The sequence below is a fragment of the Meriones unguiculatus genome, chromosome 8 (assembly GCF_030254825.1).
Source record: "Meriones unguiculatus strain TT.TT164.6M chromosome 8, Bangor_MerUng_6.1, whole genome shotgun sequence".
Classification (NCBI taxonomy): Eukaryota; Metazoa; Chordata; class Mammalia; order Rodentia; family Muridae; genus Meriones; species Meriones unguiculatus.
The window spans coordinates 61,775,915-61,797,805 of NC_083356.1; the positions used below are offsets into that span (position 1 = coordinate 61,775,915).

Sequence of the window (21,891 nt, forward strand, 5' to 3'; positions counted from 1 at the left end):
AAAGTTTTAATATTCCTTCAGGAATTTCTTTTAATTTTTCCTTTTTTGCTTTTGTTTTTGTGAGACAGGGTTTCCATGTGGCCTTGGTTGTCCTGGATTCACTTTGTGGTTGTAGACCAGAGCAGCCTCAAACTCACAGAGCTCCACCTGCCTCTGACTTCCTGAGTGCTGGGATTACAGGTGTGCACCCCTACTCCTGGCTGTCCTTGAGGAATTTCTAAGTGCTGGGATTACAGCACCCCTACTCCTGGCTGTCCTTGAGGAATTTCTATGGGAAAAAAAATTCAGAACATGCAGTGAAGCTAAGCTGAGCCTTGAAATATTTCCTCTGTCCCACTGGCAATTCTTAAAATAGTTTTAAATTTTCCTACTTATTCAGTCACTTTTGCTACCCAGGATGCTTGTTTTCAATTAATATACAAAGTTTCCAGAGAAGAACCAACCTGCAAGGATCCCTTTCTATAGCCTACTTCCATCTATATGCCCATCCGCTCCAAAGACACAGCTGCAAGTCAAGGAAGCCTGATAAAGCATCGCTCTATAGACCCTTAGGACAGTACGGATATGTACAAGCAGCACCATAAAATGTTTTAACGTGTTACTCAGAAATCAATCTAAGTCAACTTAACTTTTGACTGAGAAGCTAATGTACATTAAAACAGATAAAAAATTTCATATTTATCCTATTGCAGTGAGGATACATAGATTTCTTGAAAATAAACCTATAGAGCATAAAGTTATTTAGTTATTAGCCATTCATTTCCTTTACAAAGTTGGAATTCATTTATTTATCTAGGTACTTTTTAATTTTATCATTTTCAGACAGCCCAGTTTTGTTTTGAATTTGTTATGTAAATAAATATATCATCGACTCTCTGATTCTCCTGCCCTCAACTTGTGAGTGTGAGGATAGTAAGTGTGTGCCATCAACCACAGCTTCATTTCATTTGCTTTTGCAGCAGGTTTTCCCATGTGGAACAGATTGGCCACAAACTCCCCATTTTCTAACCTCTTGAACACCAGAATTACATGTGTACACTGTCACTCCTGGTTCTAAGATTAATTTAAAAAAAATAGTTAAATGCAGTGGTATATCCTTTTAATTCTAAAATTTAGGAAGTTGAAGGAAAAAGTATAATGAGCTTAATTCCAGGCTAGGACATATATGGACACCCTGTCTCATGAAAACAAATGAATGGAAAAAAATGACTATCTGTGAAGAAAAATCTCCAGTCTCACAGTAGACAATCCTTACATGTGTGCATATGTGCAGGAAGTAAGGTGATCATAGGCGAGGTAGACAATCCTTACATATGTGTGTATGTGCAGGGAGTAAGGTGAGCAGAGCAGAAGGGTTACTTTTTTTGTTGAAAATGTCTTGATTATCTAGAACCTTTTCTGGCTCTTGATTGCACTTCTAAGGTAGTAACTTCAGAACATAAACATTAAGGGACAGTGATTATGACATATTCCTAATGTGACACAAATGCGAAGAAACAGTTTTCAAATTTATGATGGAGCAAATAAAATTTCAACTTTTCTAAAAACTGTATTATTTTCACGTAAGAGAATTGAAAGATACAACAGGGGGTATAGCTCAATGGTAGGTCACATGCTAGAAATTTTGGGAGGTGCTGGGTTCCAACCCCAGTACCATAAAAGAGGGGTATAAAGTGAGGAAAAGGGAGACTAGAAAAACAGTTACTGTAAAAATGATAATAAATAAGCATTGTGCATGCATTCTGACTCCTTTATTAATTTAGGAGACCCAATTTAATTATCCTTGTTATGGTAGCAGTTCTGTGTAAAGTACCTGTGATGAGCTACTTATTATTTAAAAGAACTGACCTTATTCAAAAGTTAACAATATATACAAATCAACCCAAGTTGCTATCAATATAATGATGTACAAATGTAGACACTGCTGAGAGACAGTGAGATACTGCTCATGTAGAACATGATTACTGTTAACCAAAAGATAGTTTCTATTCGCAAGGATACCAGAGTTAAACAATGCTCTCTTGATTATAAAATTCAAAAATTTCCACCATGATGTCAGCTGTACATTACTTTTTCAAATTTGTGAAGATTCCATAAAATAATGTTTTAAAGATATGTCTCTAAAGAACAGAGTGTGAACTGTTATTTTTCATGAGACACGGTGATAAAATATGATCCAAAATCTTGCTACCATATTCAATAATTACTCTATTCAAGCTTGGAAATTCCAACAGCCTTCCCTTGTTTTTCTATCTTCGAATGGACACTAGGACGGGTGTAATACAAACTCTCAGTATGTTTTGCTGTTGCTTGGCTCAGCAACACATGCCAACAGAGAGAGGGGAAGGGGAGAAAGAGAAAAACACAAATAAAGCTTGACAAGCTGTAAGGATGGGAAACATCGCTTCAGTAAGTTAAGGGAGTGAGGGAGACAGAGATCAAACTATGGAGGGAGAAGCTTAGGAAATGATAGCACGAAGGAAGCAATATATAAAACTAAGGAGTCAAATACACACTATAGTAAAATGGATATGGGATGAGTAGGCCTATAATGTAGCATTTGGCATAGAAAGAGGATACCAAGGTGGGGCCCAGCTACAAAAGTCACATCCTGTCCTACCCCCAAAAAACAACAAAAAAGACATACCTTTGACAATGAACATAAGTTAAAAAATAAGGCACAGTCTCAAAGTAGTTTGAAGAAGTAGTAAAATAACATGAAAGTATTTATTAAGGAACATTAAACATCAAATTGTAAAGAAGATACACGTATAACATGTATAAAAATCTGATGCAGAAAAAATATCAAGGAATTAAGAGAGTACAGTTAAAAACATAAATGTTCTGGAGAAAAAGATCCAAGTTGTCAGTAGGTAGAATGATAATGACAGAAAAATTAAGATGGGGGGGAGAATAGGCAGTTCAATTTCAACGTACCATAAAGTACATGAAGGCTGTTGGGTGGGGAAAGTCATCAACAGTCTTAGCCAGCTGCAAAAACGAAACAGCCTCTACTTTTGTATCTACTTGCTCATAGATTAGTATACTTCTCAGACCTCTTCAGAGAAGTTGCTTTGTATAGTGGTCAGTGGTTAATGCAGAAACTCATAACTGGTTAAAGTGCAGAATATAAGTACCTGTGGAGTGCTGAGGGACAAATGGGCAATATACATCCCTCCCCTCCCCCAAAGTCTAAGGAACAATAACAAAAGGGGGGAGGGCTGTTGAGTGACAGATGAGAGGGATGGGCGTGAAACAGTATCTCCAGGGCATTTCAAGACCATTACACTCAAACAGCAGCTGACCATGTTCGCCAACATTCCAGCAGAGAGCAGCAGGCAGGTCTGCAGAGCCCCGCCCTCATTTGAGAAGCAGGCAGGTGCACAAGCCCTGCCCTGCTTTGAAGAGCCATTGACAGGTGACAGCTTTTTTATTTAAAATATTTTTTTTCACAATTTATTCATTATATGTCTGCATTGAAGCCCTCTCCTTCAACTCCTTCCAGCCCCACTCTCCCTCCCTCTTCCCCACTGTCTCCAACCCCTAGCCCACTGAAATGGTGAGCTCCCCTCCTTTGCCACCTGCCCATAGCTTATTAAGTTTCATCAGACCTCCCTGGAATCCTCTTCTTCTAGATGCTTAAAACTCATTCAGAATGGCAAACAGGATAGACACCAGACTGTGGAAGAGAGGGAACAGTATGAGAGCCTACCATAGAGGGTCCTCTGAAAGGCTCCACCCATTAGAGTATCCAAGCAGATGCTCAAACTTACAGTCAAACTTTGGGAAGAGCACAGGGAGTCTTATGGAAGAAGTGGGAGGCAGAAGGACATGGAGGGGACAGGAGCCACACAAGGAGACCAACATAAGTGATAGCTTTTAGGGGAGAGGGAGGCAGTTTTCTTCAAGGCTGTGCCTCCTTTAAACTGACCATGCTCTAGTGAAGACAGGAATAGTACAAACTGAGCTTGATACATTATAAGAACAAAAAGAATCCAGGTGACAGTAGTGCATGCCTTTAATCCCAGCACTTGGGAGGTAGGCTCAGGGATGGCCTGGACTACAAATCTAGTTCCAGCACAGTTAAACTGTGAAAACCTGTCTGAGAGAGAGAGAGTGACACAGAAAGAGACTTAGAGACACACAGAGAAAGACAGACAGAGACAGAAAGACATAGAGACACACACAGAGAGAAAGAGAAAGAAAGACAAAGAGACAGAGACACACAGAGACAGAGGCACACAAAGAGAGAACACGCAGTGAGGAGGGTAGAGTGGCTGAGGAGTGGATCTGGGAAAGTTATGAGAGTGCAGTAGATAAATAAGGTCAAAATACATCATATACATGTCTAAAATTCTCAAAGAATTAATAAAAATGTTGCACATTTTTTTTTTAAAAGGTAGTTGAGAAAGTTTGAACTGTTGGCTTTGAACACATTTAACAAAGAACCCTCAGAGTTACTTTCCAGATAAGGTGCTTATGAGGACAATCTCTAGCCACACAAAGATTTCATTTTTTTATGATGACTCTATTAGCTTTTCTAGATCCCTTTCTTTAATCAGAGTCCTAGTTATGGCCCTAAACAATCTGTAAATAAGAGCCATAGTTGCCACACACATACTCTGAAGAAACCTTCAGCATTCTTCTAGACCAGGTCAGAACCTCTCTAAGGTCCTTATTTAGTTCAAGAAATAAAACAATTGAGGACAAGCCTGGGATCGTTTAAGCTTAATCAGTTATATTTAAGCATCTCTGTAATTGTTGTCTATCTCATAAAGGTCTCATAAAGGCAAATTTCACACACCCACCTCACAGTGGTATCTTTTCTCTCAATTTGTCACGTCCTATACTTTGTTCTGGATTCCTGACCTCTAACTCTGTAAAGAGCTGTTAATGTGCTTCTTTTAAGTACCAGAATGGATTCTTGCCTTAAATAACTACTCAAGAAACAGTATCTGCTTCCAGTGGTGCTCATTCACAGGAGACAGTTAGCACCCTTACTGTGTTTCCATCTTAGGGCGCTGCTAACCTGTAACCTCCATTAACATACAATCTGCTGACACCTAGACACCTTCCCATCACTCTCTAAGTCAATAATTATATGGGAAACTGCCTGCTTTTCTGCCAGTTCCTTTATCCTAATCCCTATGGCTAGGACAAATTTCAATACATACACATGCAAAAATTGTTAACAGCCTTGAACCTCAATTTCTAGAAGTTAATAAATTTATTATCCCCATTTTTCCTTCTTGCATCAGTCTCATAATTCTGGGAAAATATTATGGATCTTTGAATCTGATAAAACTATTTAAACTCAGAAGCATTAAAGTTGAATACCTCAAAGTTTTAAAAGTATTTTTTTAATTTCATATGCGTTCATAATGCATCTTGATCTTATCTGTCTCCCACTTTCCTTACTCCAAAACATTCCAACATATCTTCCTCTGCACTTCATGCCTCCCTCTTCTTCCTCATTATCCACTGAGTTCGATGAGTGTTACTTATACCCATGTGGACTTGGGTCACTCACTGAGACAAAGGCAAGCCACCACTGACCACTCACTAAAGGGAGGTGACTCTCCCTCCTCTGCAGCCAACAACTGCTAATAGCTCCCTGACCTGAAAAGCCGGAAGTCCCTTTCTCCTCCATGCTGGAACTTTTAAGGGGCTTGGATTTGTGTAGGTCTTATGCAAGTAGGCACAGCTTCTCTGGTTCAAGTGTGCAAAGAGCATAACTTACGAACAATATTTCACAGAATTCAAACCTATTTTCCACTGAAACTCAGATTTCATTAGCTATGTCAAAAGTGTTCATAATTTGGTTCCTATAACAAATCTTCATCTGATACTTTTGGGTATTTAATTTCACCAATTTCCTCCTTCCACCCACTCTGCCTTTCGTGACTACATACCCATGTGTTTGACCATCTGGGTCACTCATACATCAGTCAATGTCCCTTCTAACCCAACTCTTCCTGCTCAGGAACCTTAAAACTGATTTCATGCCATAATTTGATTTCTCTCCAATACTGTCCTTTACCTTAGGTCTGCTTCCTTCAAATCTTCCCCTCTAATCCGAAAAATAAATATAAGCTCATTTCTATTCACAAAACCCATCTTAGTTTATTTCAATTCCCTCCAATGTCTCCTTAGATCTACTGTAATCATATTTCCAGGTTTTTTAAATTATTTTTTTATTTTTTACATTAATTACATTTTATTCGCTTTGTATCCCAGCTGTAGCCCCCTTCCTAACTCCCTCCCAATCCGAACCTCCCTCCCTCATCTCCTCCCACGCCCCTCTCTAAGTCCACTGATAAGGAGGTCCTCCCTGCCTTCCATCTGACCCTAGTTTATCAGGTCTCATCAGGATTCACTCCAATGTCCTCCTCTGTGGACTAGCAAGGCTGCTTCTCCCTCAGGAGAGGGGAGGCAGTTAAAGAGCCAGCCACTGAGTTCATGTCAGAGACAGTCCCTGTACCTTTTACTAGAGAAACCACTTGCATACTGAGCTGCCATGGGCTACATCTGTGCAGGGGTTCTAGGTTATAATCCACAAATCGACTCTGGTTGGAGTATCAGTCTCAGAAAAGAACTCTGGGCCCAGACTTTCTGGTTTTGTTGCTCTCTTTGTGGAGCTCCTGTCCCCTCCAGGTCTTTCTATCTCCCCCTTCTTTCATAAGATTCCCTGTACTCTGCCCAAAGTTTGGCAATGAGTCTCAGCATCTGCTTTGATACCCTGCTGAGTATACTCTTCCTCTTCTGATATCTGTCCCGTTTGCCTTTCTGAGTAAGGCTTGATCATCTTAACCAGGGTTCTGCTTCTTGCCTAGCTTCTCTGGGTGTAAAGAATTTAGTATGTTTATACTATATTATATAGAAACAGTCATCAAAAGTCTTCCATCCAAAAAAAGCCCAGGCCCAAATGGTTTCAGTGCAGGATTCTACCAAACATTCAAAGAGCTAACTCCAATTCTCTTCAAACTATTCCACAAAATAAAACAGAAGGAACATTACCAAACTCATTCTATGAATCCACAATAACCTTGATCCTTAAACCAAAGAAAGGCCCAACAATAAAAGGGGACCTCATACCTATTTCTCTTATGAACACTGATGCAAATATACTCAATAAAATATTTGCAAACCGAATACAAAAACACATAAAAGATATCATCCTCCATGATGAAGTAGGTTTCATCCCAGGCATGCTGGTGTGGTTCAATACAACAAAATCCATCAATGTAATCCACCATATAGACAAACCGAAGGAGAAAAATGACAAGTTTATCTCCTTAGATGCTAAAAAAAAAGTATTTGACAAAATCCCACACCCATTTATGTTTAAAGCCTAGGAGAGATCAGGGATACAAGGGACATACCTAAACATAGTAAAGAAAATATATAGCAAGCCTATAGCCAACATCAAACTAAACAGAGACACTTAAATCAATCCCACTGAAATCAGGGACAAGACAAGGCTGCCCACTCTTTCCATATCTTTCTAACATAGTGCTGGAAGTCCTAGCTAGAGAAATAAGACAACTAAAGGAGATCAAGGGGATACACATCAGAAAGGAAGAAGTCAAAGCATCACTATTTGTAGATGATATGATACTATACATGAGGGACCCCAAAAATTCAACCAGAGAACTCCTTAAGCTGATAAACAGCCGAGTGGATACAAAATTAACTCAAAAAAATCAATAGCCCACCTGTATACAAAAGAAAACAACACCCTTCACAATAGTCACAAATAACATAAAGTACCTTAATGTGACTTACCTTGGTGTGACTAAAACCAAGCAAGTGAAAGACCTGTTTCAAAAAAACTTCAAATCTCTGAAGAAAGAAATTGAAGAAGATATCAGAAGGTGGAAAGATCTCTCATGCTCATGCATCGGTCGGATTAACGTAGATAAAATGGAAATGCTGCGAAAAGCAATCTTCCAATTCAATGCCATTCCCATCAAAATACCAACACAATTCTTTACATACCTTGAAAGAACAATTCTCAATTTCATATGGAAAAACAAAAAACCCACAATTGCTAAAACAATCCTGTACAACAACAGATCATCTGGAGGTATCTGCATTTCTGATCTCAAGCTGTACTACAGAGCAATAGTACTAACAACTACATGGTACTGGCATAGAAGCAGAATGGTGGATCAACGTAATCGAAGAGAAGACCCAGAAATAAACCCACACACCCACGGATACGTGATTTTGACAAAGAAACCAAAACCACACAATGGAAAAAAGACAGCATCTTCAACAAACAGTGCTGGTCAAACTGGATGACTACATGTAGAAAAGTGCAAATAGATCCATATTTATCACCCTGCACAAAACTAAAGTGCAAGGGGATCAAAAAGGCCTCAATATAAAGCCAGTCACATTAAATCAGTTAGAAGAAAAAGCAGGGAAGAGCCTTGAACTCATTGGCACAGGAGACAACTTCCTGAATAAAACACCAGCAACACAGGCTCTAAGATCAACAATCAAAAAATTGGACCTCGATATATTTGGTCCTTGTGGAGCTCCTATCCTTTCCACGTCATACTAACTCCCCTTCTTTCATATGATTCCCTGCACTCGGCCGAAAGTTTGGTTATGAGTCTTAGTATCTGCTTTGATACACTGCTAGGTAGAGTCTTTCAGAGGCCCTCTGCGGTAGGCTCCTGTCATATGTCCAATGCACATCCCATTGTCTTTTTAAGTGAGGATTAATCACCTTACCCCGTGTCTGCTTTCTTGTTTATCTTCTTTAGGTGTATAGATTTCATTATGTTTATCAAATCTTGTAGGTCTACATAAGTGATTATAGATCATGTTTGTCTTTCTCCTTCTGGGATACTTCACTCAGAATGATCTTTTCTAGATCCCACCATTTGCCTACAAATTTCATGATTTCCTCATTTTTGATTGCTGAGTAGTATTCCATTGTTTAAAAATACCACAATTTCTGTATCCGTTCCTCCATTGATGGACATCTGGGTTGTTTCCAGGTTCTGGCTATTACAAATAAAGCTGCTACAAACATGGTTGAGCAAATGTTCTTGTTGTGTACTTGAGCAAATTTTGGGTATATACCTAGCAGTGGTATAGCTGGGTCTTGAGGAAGCACTATTCCTAATTATCTGAGAAAGCACCAGATTGACTTCCAACGTGGTTGTACCAGTTTACATTCCCGCATGCAATCAGACTTGCTCTTCTCTGGGTCGAAAGCGGCTGACCCTGAGTGCAGTGCTTAGCCTCGCATCCTGAGCGTAACATTTTAGCTTTTTATGGTATCCAACCATGCTTGGGGAGACTGTCCTGCTTCAATGGCTGTAAAGGCCTGAATGGTCATGGCTGCATTACGCTGTTGTGAGACTCTAATCTTGCATATATACCACAGGCAAACCAAGGAGACCAACACCAACGTTAAATCTTAAAAAAAAAAAAAAGTCCAAGCATAAAATAATTAGGAAATCTGGGTAATCATGAAAAGACCAAAACTAAGAATAATAGATATACAAAAGCAATAGATTAATACACACACACACACACACACACATTAAGGGCAGGAAATTTTTTAACAAAACCATAGAAGAAAATTTCCCCAATATAATATAGTTCTTTTCAATGGAGACTCTGAAAGTCAAGGCATGAATGAATGTTCTATAAGCTAAGAGAGATCACAGGTGTAAGCCTAAACTACTGTACCCAGCAAACTATCACAATCAAGAGAGAACAAAAAAACACCTCACATTAAAAACAAATTTAAGGGCTGGAGAGATGGCTCAGAGGTTAAGAGCACTGTCTGCTCTTCCAAAGGTCCTGAGTTCAATTCCCAGCAACCACATGGTGGGGCATAACCATCTGTAGTGAGATCTGGTACCCTCTTTGGCATACAGGTGTACATGCAAGCAAAGTACTATATAAATAATAAAAATAAGTAAATCTTTAAGAAAAAAAAAAACAAATTTAAGCAAGTCATGTCTACTAATCAAGCTCTATATATGTTACTAGAAGGAAACTTATCTGAAAAGAGTAATCTTCATTCAAGATGATACAAAGAATAAATAATCTCAAAACAGTAAATCAAAAATGAGGATGGGAGTTAGGCCATTGACAACAGGAAATTAACAGGAATTAATAAATATTGCTCACTAATAACTCTCAATTGTAAAGGTCTCGATCCCCCAATAAAATGACAGAGACTAGGAAATTAGATTAGAAAACAGGATTCACACTTTTGCAGCCTCCGCACATCTCAGCTAAAGCAGTATCTGTCCTTACTGGAAAGATAGACTCTAAAACTGAAATTAATCAGAAAAACATCACATATTCATTAAAAATACACCAATAGATATTATGATCTAAGCATTTATTCCCCAAACACAAGTTCATAAAACATAAAACAAATACTACAGCTAAAATTACATACTGACACTAGCAGAGTGATACTGGACAACCTCAATACTCCACTTTCGCCAATAGAGAGGTCATCAATATAAAAACTAAGCAGAGAAATGGTGTAATTAATGAAGATCATTAATTATAAGGACCTAATGGACATTTACACAACATTCTACAAAAATGCTAGAGAATATACCACCATCTCAGCAGCCCATGGAACTTTCTCCAAAACTGACCACACATTTGAACACAGAGCAGGTTTAAACAGATAGTAGATACCCGAAATAACACTCAGCATCCTGACTACTATGAAGTAAGTCTGGATATCAACAACATAAGAAACAGCAGAAAGTATACAATCTCATGGAAGCTGACCTCGCTAATGAATGAAAACGGGGCCAAGACAAAATAAAAAAGGGAATTCAAAACTTCTTAGAGCTGAATGAAAATATACTGAATAAAGACAATATACATAAATAAACCTATAGAAAAACAACAAAAAAGCAGTACTAAAGGACAATTTTATAGCACTAAGTGTATAAATCAAAAACTAGGTGAGATCTCATATTTATATATTAACAGCACATTCAAAGGTCTTTTAAAAAATAAAAAGAAGAAATAATACCCCCAAAGAGTAGATGGTCCAAAATAATAAAACACAGGGCTTAAGCAATGAAAAACAAACAACAATAATATTAACAAAAAATAGAACCAAAGAAATAAAAATTTGAAAAAAATAAACAAGACTGATAAACCTTTAGGCAAATTAACTAAAGACAAAGAAAGAGGACTTAAAGCACTAAATAAATAAGAGGTAAAACAAACAGACATTACTACAGATACCAAGGAAATTCAGAGAATCGTGAGGGCATACTTTAAAATTGTGTATTCCTCCAAAGGATAGGGTTTTTTGTTTGTTTGTTTGTTTGTTTGTTTTTAATAGATAGGACCTACCAAAGCCAAATCAACATGAAATAAAGAAACCCATAACACCTAGTAAAATCAAAGCAGTAATTAAAAACTTCCCAAGAAAAACAGCTGAGGGACAGACAGAACCAGCACAGAATTCTACCATCAAAGAACTAACATCAATATTCCTCAAATTATTCTGCAAAAAGGAACTGAAAGGACATGTCCTAATTCTTTTTATAAAGACAACTAAAAAGAAAATTATAGACCAGCATCCTTTATGAGCATAGATGCAAAAATTCTCAATAAAATGCTTGCAAACCAAATTCAAGAACACAATAAAAGGTTATCCATCACGATCAACATGGTTTCGTCCCAGGGATGCATGGATCATACAGCATACAAAATTTAATAAATTTAATCTATTGCATTAAAAAGACTGGAAAAACCCACATAATTTCATCTCATTACATGCAGAAACTAAATCCAATGTTCCTTCATGATAAAAGTTCTAGATAGATTAGGGCAGTGGTTCTCAACCTTCCTAATACTGTGGCTCTTTAATAAAGTTCCTTATGTTGTGGTGACCCCAACCATAAAATTGTTTTCATTGCTACTTCATAACTGTGCTTTCGCTACTGATCTGAATTGTAATGTAAATATTTGCATTTTCCAATGGTCTTAGGCAACCTCTGTGAAAAACTTGTTCTACCCTCAAAGGGGTCAAAACCCATAGGTTGAGAACTACAGGATTAAGGATACAAGGAGCAAACCTCAACATGATAAGGCAACTTACAAGAAGCTCACAAACAACATCATCCTAAAATAAGACAAACTCAAAGCATTTTTAGTAAAATGAAGGAAGACAAGGCTGGCTAATCTCTTTTTAAGCGCTCAATATAGTTAACTTCCGATCTGAGACAACTCAAAGAGAGGAAGGAAGGAGATATAACTGGAAAGACAAAAGTCAAGTATCTTTATTTGCAGATAATCTAATTTTATATAAAAAGTACCTTTAAAACTCCATGAAGAAAATTCTACAGCTAATAAACAGTTTCCGCAAATTAACAAGACATAAAATTAACACACAAAAATCAGGAACCTTCCTGATAAACAAATGAAAGACTGAGAAAAAAAAATCATTAAAAACCAGTACATTCCACAATAGTTCCAACAACAATGAACATATCTTGGTATTACTATAACCAAGCCACTGAAAAAACTTAGATAATAAAAACTTGAAGACATTGAATTAAGAAATGGAAAAAGACAGCAGATGCAAAGCTCTCCTGTGTTTATGGACCAGTAGAATTAATACTGTCAAGATCGCCGTTCCACCACAAGAAAACTACAAAATCCCAATCAAAATTCCAACACAGTATTTCACAATACTTAAAAACATTACTATTTTCAACTTAATATGAAAACACAAAAAACACAGGAAAACTAAAATAATCCTGAGTAATAAAAGAATTATTGGAAGTAACACATCCCAGATTTCACACTATATTCTACAGCAATAGTAGTAAAAACATCATGGTATTGATGTAAAAATAGACAAATTAACCAAAGGAATTAAACTGAAAAACCAGACATAAGTCCACACACTTATAGACTGATTTTTGACATAGAAGTAAAAAATACAAACTAGGAAAAAAATGGCATCTTCAACAAATGGTGCTAGTCAAACTGGATAGCTGCCAACAAGAAAAAAATAGATCCATATTTATCACCCTGCATAAAATTCAACTTCAAATTGAATCAAGGACCTCAACTGAAGAGCTGAAACCCTGAATCTGACAGAACAAAAAGTGGAGAAGAGTTTTGACCTTGCTGACATAGCAAAGTACTTTTTGAACGTGTCTCCAGAAGCACAGTTGTAAAAACCACAACTTAATGATTGGAATCTCATGATGCTAAAAGCTTTTTGTACAAAGTGATGGGTAAAACATCTAGAGAGGGTGGGTGGGACTGGGAGGAGATGAGGGAGGGGCTACAGATGAGATATAAAATTAATAAATCACAATAAATAAATAAATTTATTTTTAAAAAGTCTTCACCAATAATACATCTGATAGAGAATAATTTTCCAGAATATACTTAAATTAACTAAAATCAAACAAAAAATAAAAAATCAGAATATAAAAAAAAAACAAGTACCCAGATTCAAAAATAAGATCTATGACAACTCATTTATGGAGTATATTACTGTGTCATTAGAAATTGTTTTATTGCTATGTTACTTAGCAGAATAGTAGTGGTACGTTTTTCCCTGGGGTCCATTCACCTATCTAATCTCGGATTCTTCTAGGTATGGGGTTCAAAGTTGTAAAAAGATGAAATATAAATGACTAAGAAAAACTCTCAAAAATGTTCAACTTTCTCAGCCATCAGGGAATATAAATTAAAACTACTTTGAGATTTCATGTCATCTCAGTCAACAGCCAAGAATAATAAAAGACATGACAGCCAATGCCGGCCAAGATGCAGGGAATGGGAGCAGCTACTTACTACTAGTGCAAGCTTCTCCGGCCACTGTGGAAATCAGTGTGGAGAACTTCTAAAAGCTAAAAACTCATCTACCACATGATCTAGGTATACCCAAAGGACTGTACATCCCAGTCCAGAGGTACTAGTTCATCCATGGTCACTGCAGCTCTATTTTTAATAGCCAGAAATTAGAAACAGCCTAGATGTCCATGGGGCAAAGGGTGGGGATGGAATCTTTCAAGGAAGGGTACATAGAATACAGTGTTATAACAAACTAAAGGACAAACTAGAATAGAGGATTACATATGGAGGGGTATGGATTGGCAGGGTAAAGAAGAGAATGTGAGGAGAAACAACTGACAATAAAATCTTATGCAGAGGCCATATAGAAACCTGCTACTAGCTTACACTCTCTCTCTTTCTCTCTCTTACACTCTTACACTCTTCTCTTACTCTCTTTCTCTCTCTCAGCGCCCCTTCCCTTCTCTCTCTCTCTCCATGTCCTACTCCCCCCTCCTTCCTAATAAACTTCTTGCAGAGAATATCAGTTAAAAAAAAAAAAAGAAACCTGCTACTATAGAAGTTTCTTAAAACATACACATATGTGAAAGGAATTTAAATGGAGTTGGCATATGATGGGAGAAAACATCCCTCAGTTAGAAATCATATGCCCTCAGAATGGGCTATACTCTGTTAAGCCCCTGGTCTAAGGGAGCCACAGACTCCACAGTCAGCACAGACTGTGGACAAACTCACTGGTTACTCTCTATAACCTGATGGTAAGACTCGGTTGCTATAGATTCCACTTACTCATCAAAATTGAGAAACTGAACTGGAGCCCAACTAGAAATTCATCCCTACTGGCTAGCATTCACGGTTCTGGTGCACACTTTTTTTAAAATTTATTTTTATTTTGTATACATTGGTGTTTTGACTCCATGCATGCCTAACTGAGGGTGTCATACTCCCTGGAACTGGAGTTACAGACACTTGTGAGCTGCCATGTGGGTGCTGATATTTGAACCTGGGTCCTCTGAAAGAGCAGTCAGTACTCTTAACCTCTGAGCCATCTCTCCAGCCCTTTTAATTTATTTTTATCTTATATACATTGGTGGCATCCATGGTTCTGGAAGATAACTAGCAGCAAATTAATCATCAATATCACTCAGCTACAAATCATGACACTCAAAACATCAAGGTAGCCACAGATTCGTACACTAGAGCAAAAGTGATACAAAGGTCTTGGGGGTAGCCAACCACTTCCTTATTGAGCTTATGACCCACTCCATGTCATGAAGCCCATACCTGAGAAGAGTCTGAGGCTAGACAGGTGAGTGAGCCCCAGAGGGAAACCTACTATTACTATTCTGCTAGTGACACAACAATAAAATGATTTCTAATGACACAGTAATACACTCCATAGATGAGTGCCTTGCTGAACCCTTATCAGAGAAGCAGCTCCTTGCAGTAGATGGTAACTAATTTGGTACAGAAAGGTACAAGTTGACAATGCGCACAGAGTAACTGAATTTGAAACACTAATCTCTAAATGGTATGCTTTTATCATATCTTTCCTCTCAAGGGCTAGGGATCTGCATGGAAATAGAGCACAGACACTGTAGGAGCCAGAGATGATGGACGATTCCAAGGAAATGGCATCTTCCCGACACAACGGGACTAGGCAGATGTGAGCTCGCAGTGAGTGCAACAGAACTCACAGATGTGCACAAGTTCAACCAACAAAATCCTGACACTAAGAAGGGAAAGCAGACACAAAGGCCTTTGTGTGTTCAGCTACTCAGACAAAGGCAAATACCTTTATACACCTAAGATAGACATGTAAATATATTTATAGCACAGACTGTAGACAAAAACTTGTTTTCAAATTCAGATTTTACAGTGTTATATTTTAATATTAACAATCTTTTGTTTCTTGACAACAAACTAAATGAAAGTACAGAAAGAGACTTTATAAACTCTTTTAAAGATAGGTAGAAAATTAGAATTTAAAAAGTATATGAAATTGACAGTCAATCTAGAGCTAATTAAGAAATGAATCTACACTAGTAAATTTAAAAACTAAATAATAGTAAGCAAAAAAATTACTGGTTAACTATATCTAAGAACAATACAAAATATAAAATCTAGCAGGTGCCACATGATTTCGACTTAAAACAAGGAGAAACCAAAGAAAAAGCCTTTAACATGTAGGTTTTATTCATGGAAGATAAGTACCTAAAGAAAGACCCAGTAAGGATTTAGGATGCAGGAATATACAGGTATTGTCACATCTTGTAAGGTAAGTCTGTAACCATTGAAAACAAGAAATTTCCAAAAATATATTGTACAACAGTAAAAAGCAATGTACAAAGAAACAATTATGACTGAGCAAAACACTAAAAAGGACTTAAAAAATTGAAATTATCAGTAGTCATCTTAAATTACAAGATAACAAATTTCTATTCAATAAATGTATATTGAAAGATATTAGCAAAATGGATTGTTAGGATATATTACCAAAGTTGTCTTTTGATTTTTCTTCCACATTTGTCTATAATTTCAAATTTAAAAATTTACCCTTCATATTTTACATATATTTTTAAACTCAGCATATCACTTGAACCCCTAGCTAATTAAATAGGGATGAAGGAGGTTACACATAGCATAACACAGAATTTATTATTTGCTCTAGGTGAACACATCACCATGCTGTCATCATGATTCTTCCCTCTGCCTAACTAGCTTGAAAATGTTGACAGTGAACTGGTCAAAACCACAATCCCCTCCTCCAAGGGAGGGTCAATAAATATTCTGGAACAGGGTGAAGAGAGGCCCTGTTCCTGTTAAGTTGAACCAACTCAAATAAAAAAGCCCACCCATGCCTATGTGCACGTATGCACCCACCACACACAAACACACACACGCATGCACACAGGCGCACATATGCATGAACATCACAAAAAGACTTTTAAGTAGAAAGAGAATGCATTGGGAAGTAGAAGAAATTTGGAAGAGCTGAAGGAGTTTAGGAGAAGATGGATGAAACCATATAATCAGAATTCATTATACATGTATGAAATTGTGAAAAATAAATAAACAATAAGTAAAAATATTATCAATAACAAAAAGGAACCTCAGCTACAAATGGCCTTGAGAATTTAACAATGGACACCTTATTTCCTTCTCTTTGCAGTAATATCCACATTCTGCTAAATGCAAGGCAAGCAATATTTCCTTCTAAAATAAGTTGAATATTTTTTAAGTATTAGATTTAGTCTACCCATAATTCATTGGAAAATTCCTTCTTCAAAATAAGCTATAATATGGTTGAAAACAAAGAGGGTATCCCCATAGATTGAGCATTCTTATAGACCCAAGCTTATCTACTATGAAGGAGCAGATCAGCTACTTTTGACCAAGTAACCACAGACAGATCAGGTCAATGTACTTCAAATTAGTCTCCTCTTGAGAAACACTGAATAGGAAAGCAGACTGTGACAACATGTACTAATAAACCAGTGATAATTACATATCTGATTAGGAAGTTAGCAAAGAAAGGGGATGTCAACTGCAATACTGTTACTCTCTCCTTTTTGGTAGCAAAGTTTACTTAATTCCTAATAAAATAATTTTCTATAATTCATTAATGACCACACATGTATGTGTGTATATATATATATATATATATATATATATAAACAAAACTAAAAGGAAATTATATCACATAGACACAGCATGCAAGTCTACACATAGACTCAATCGTAAGAAAATAATACCTTCCATCCCTGTGATGATGCCCAATGGTCTGACTGTATCTGGAGCGAGGTAGAGTAAGAAAATGACTGCAAGCATGGCAGAAACAAGAATAAAATGAGACTCAGGAAAGAAGAGAAAAGGTATAGCTTAGTTTTAAACAGATAATCAGATAGTAAGCAAAGCAAAGCAAATTGCTACTGAAAAGCATGGCTATCTTCTTGATGCCCCCTGGGACATAGAAAGGGTGAAATAAATGAAATATTCTAAAAATAAAATGCAACATAATTTAACATTTAGATTTTCTAATTAAATGATAAAATTATTTGATTATTATTCTAATATATTAAGCACCATTTAGCAAATGTTATCTTTTTTTAGGAGAAAAGATGAGAAGGAAAAAAATAAGAAAATGACCAGCAAATGACAACCATGTGATATCTAGCACTTACAATGCCCAAGACATTTCATGAGGTTTTATTTTTCTTTTATTAATTCTACAAATAAGAAGAAGCTTTAAAGTTTCATTTAATGAATCAATTTACAAGCTTACAGTGTTTATTAAATACTATATACTATATTTGTATTTATGAAATGCTATTGGCTGTGCTGCATTCCAGCCTCCAACAACTGTAAATAATCAAGTCAACAAATGACTAACCTTCCAAGCCATTTCAAATTGATTTTCTTTGTTTGGTACTAATTTATAATTATCCTTCTTAAAATATTTGTTTCCTAAAATAGATATCTAAAGTGGATGGAGAGAGAGAGAACTGGGTAGGAGAAGGGTTGGAAAAGGGTGGGAATCAAGAGTGCAGAGAGCAGAGGTAGCAGTGAGGGAGGGAAGGACTGGGAGAAAGAAAGGAAATGAGGGTAGAGTCTCTGAAACAGGGGAGGCTCCTCCTGAGAGTCTATGGGGGTGACCCTCGCTGAGAATTCTAGGACTATGGGGGGGGGGGGTGCCAAGGAGTCTGAAGTGGCCATCTCTTGTAGCCAAGTGGGACTTCCACTGGAGAGGAGACAGCACCAATAAAATCTCAGACTCAAAATTTGTCTTGCCTACAAGAAGCATAAAGATACAGATGGAGTAGAGATTGAGGGAATGACAAATCAATGACTGGCCCAACATGAGACCCAGCCACTGTCACTATTAATGATACTCTGTTATGACTGTGGACAGGAGCCACGCATAACTGTCTTCTGAGAGGCTTTATTCAGCAGCTGAATACAGAAACTGATACAGAGACCCACAGCCAAACAAATGGCTGAGCTCAGGGAGTTCTGGGGAAGAGTGGGAGGAAGGACAGAAGGAGCCTTAAGGGTCAAGAACACCACAAGAAGAACTATGGAATAAACTAACCTGGGTCCATGGGGCCTCAGAGAAGCTACCAAAGAGCTTGTATAAGCTGGACCTGACCTCCTATACATACATAGCAGATGTGCAGCTTGGTTAAAATGTGGGCCCCCAAACAATAGGAATAGGAGCTGTCTCTGACTGTTGCCTGTCACTGAATCCCTTCCTCATAGCTGGGCTGCCTTCTCAGGCCCAGTGGGAGAGGATGTGACTTGAAGTGCTGAGGTGGGTTGATACCTCTTGGGGCCTCCCCTTCTCTGAGAAGGAGAGGGGGTTAGGGGTATGTTATGAGGGACAGACTGGGAGGAAAGCAGAGAGTGGACTGGGATTATGCTGTAAAGAGATTAAATATGTGTGTGTGTGTATGCAGATATATATTTCCCAAAGAATTATGGCAGCTGATCTTTACTGAAAACAATGCTAAGAAACCTAGAACACTTTCAGCATTCATACTTCTCCCTCTAAGTCTAGAGTGACAGTCAGATTTTCCCTCCCATTCCCGGCACTGTTGCATCAGGTTTCTGAATCTACTGGAGTAAGTTTCCCACCTTCAAATCCTGCTCCTCCTATGACCCGGGTCATTCTTCATTTTTTACACAATCTCTCTCAAAACTGTCTCCAGCCTTCATCTCATTTCTTGTGCTACTACCTAACATCTAGGTAAAACAGACTGCCTAACATTCTCTATGAATATTATGCAGTTTCCTGATCCACATGTTCCTATTTCTCCTCCTGGTGGGAATCCCACCATTCCAAGGCTCTCTCCATTTCTTTGCCTTTGAAAGTTCTATCATCTAGATTCTCTTTGAAGCCTTTCCAATAACCTCAGGCAAGTAGTTTTCTTTCTGACTCATCTTTTTGTTCTAACAATATTAGCCTCAGCCTCACAACATTTTTTTTTTTTAGTAAACCTGGTAACTGTTGTTTCTTTAGTAACCCTTCTGACTACTACTGCTAGGAACATAATTTGCAAGAGGATATATATATGTGGCTTTAGAACTAGAAATTTTTTTAAGACTTTAGTCATAGGAATTAATTTACTTTTAATATTTGTGAAAAATATTCCATACTATTGTAATAATATCACAACATATGTAGTATATCTTTCTGTTGGTTGCTTCCATTCTAATAAGTAAGTATGATTTTAGCATCACACATAAAATTTTTAAATGGGAACTATAACTAATAAACATATATGCTGGTCAACTAAACAAACATAGTGCCATTTAAAAATTTCTGTATACAATGATCCACTAAATACTTTAATAAGACAAGAAAATGGAATATATAAAGTATCTGAGGTACATCAAAGGTTTATATATTAAAGCATTTTCCTTTTTTAGTATATAAGTCTTTTGTATGAATGTATTTAGGAAAAATTTAAAATTTATCTTCTGATGCTTAAACAGAATACAGAAAAAAATACTGGGACATTAAAAAAGGAAGTAAATCCCTCATCTGGGAATCGATTAAAGACTCTGCTGAGAATCAAGAATTCAAATATAATCACTGTTTACTGTGAAAGTTGTTAATGTGAAATAACATTTTTTGCACAGACAGATGTCTTATGTTATAACAATGAACCATCCATAAGGCCTTAGTGTGCGTGGCCACCATAGGGGCTCAATCTTTTCACTGGACATTTTGAGATGTTCTAACAAGACTGATACTTTTGTTTACTGTAATGCTATGCTACGCTACCTTTCTGAACTCTTGTGATCGTATCATTTGTAATCCCAAGAGGAATCCTTTTGAAAGCACCCTGAGATCTCATTTAGAACCCTTAGCAAACCTTTGAAGAGAGTTAACTTCAAAACTCCCTAAAATGGTATAAATGCCTGTTACAAAAACAATGAAAGGTGATTCTCTATCTCTCAGAGAAGCCCACAACCAGGATCTAGGGTGTTTTGAGGACCATTCTATATCTTTACCTTTATACTTAAATACTATATATCATTTATTTAACCTAAAATCTGATTAGTCCTTAAGTTCTTCTCTATGTCAATGCCAGTTCAAACATGGCAGTTTGAACAAAGCTGAAGTCCTGAAAAGACAAGAGGCATCCTCTTGCTACTGAGGGCAGCAGTGTGGAGCTAACCCACCACCACCACTGACCCATTTAAAAATTTTATGTGTGATGCTAAAATCATACTTACTTATTAGAATGGAAGCAACCAACAGAAAGATATACTACATATGTTGTGATATTATTACAATAGTATGGAATATTTTTCATAAATATTAAAAGTAAATTAATTCCTATGACTAAAGTCTTAAAAAAATTTCTAGTTCTAAAGCCACATATATATATCCTCTTGCAAATTATGTTCCTAGCAGTAGTAGTCAGAAGGGTTACTAAAGAAACAACAGTTACCAGGTTTACTAAAAAAAAAAAAAAAAAAAAAAAAAAAAAACCCAAACAAACAATGAGTCAAAAAGTGCAAGGGGAGGGGCTGAAAATAAAACTAATCCATTTACAATGTGTTATTTTAACTAATAATCTGTATGCAAGTGTTTGCATTGTTAAGACTTTTCACAACAGAATAAAAATGTTACTAATAATGATAGAATGAGACAAGTATAGAATCAACAACCCAATAAAATAGGTGTACATAATTCTTAAACATTACTCATAAAAAGAATATGATTTTATATCTCATGTATCCGCTACTTAAGTTTAACAAAGAACGGTAATGTAAGACAAACAGCAACATATCATATAGAATATGGTCAATTTAAAAGTCTGCCTTCACATACAATTTTCCTACATGCCACCAAATGCTACTTCATACCAAACTCCATGATAGATAGATATATTCTTTGCTCTTATTGCCTGAATAAACCTTCCCATTTCTCAAAGTCCAACACAGGTCCTGTCTTCAATGCATTTTCCACAGTGGCTGACTTAACTAATTTCTCAAGGTTTTTATTTTTGTTTGTTGCTATTTTGTTATTTCGGAATAACTGTTAATCTATTA

General features: G+C 36.9%; 1 protein-coding gene across 43 annotated transcripts in view; it reads right to left on the reverse strand.

Moving 5' to 3' along the window:
• The window catches only part of Rims2 (regulating synaptic membrane exocytosis 2), a 522,675-nt gene that overhangs the window by 176,378 nt on the left and 324,406 nt on the right, over positions 1-21,891 (reverse strand). For 21 of the 43 annotated variants that reach the window (XM_060389526.1, XM_060389562.1, XM_060389561.1 and 18 more), the window contains one exon: positions 17,583-17,648. The exons of the other annotated variants lie outside the window; for them this stretch is intronic. In XM_060389526.1, coding sequence (XP_060245509.1) covers positions 17,583-17,648 — 66 coding nt within the window. The remainder of the gene's footprint in view (positions 1-17,582; positions 17,649-21,891) is intronic. 43 annotated transcript variants of the gene reach the window in all.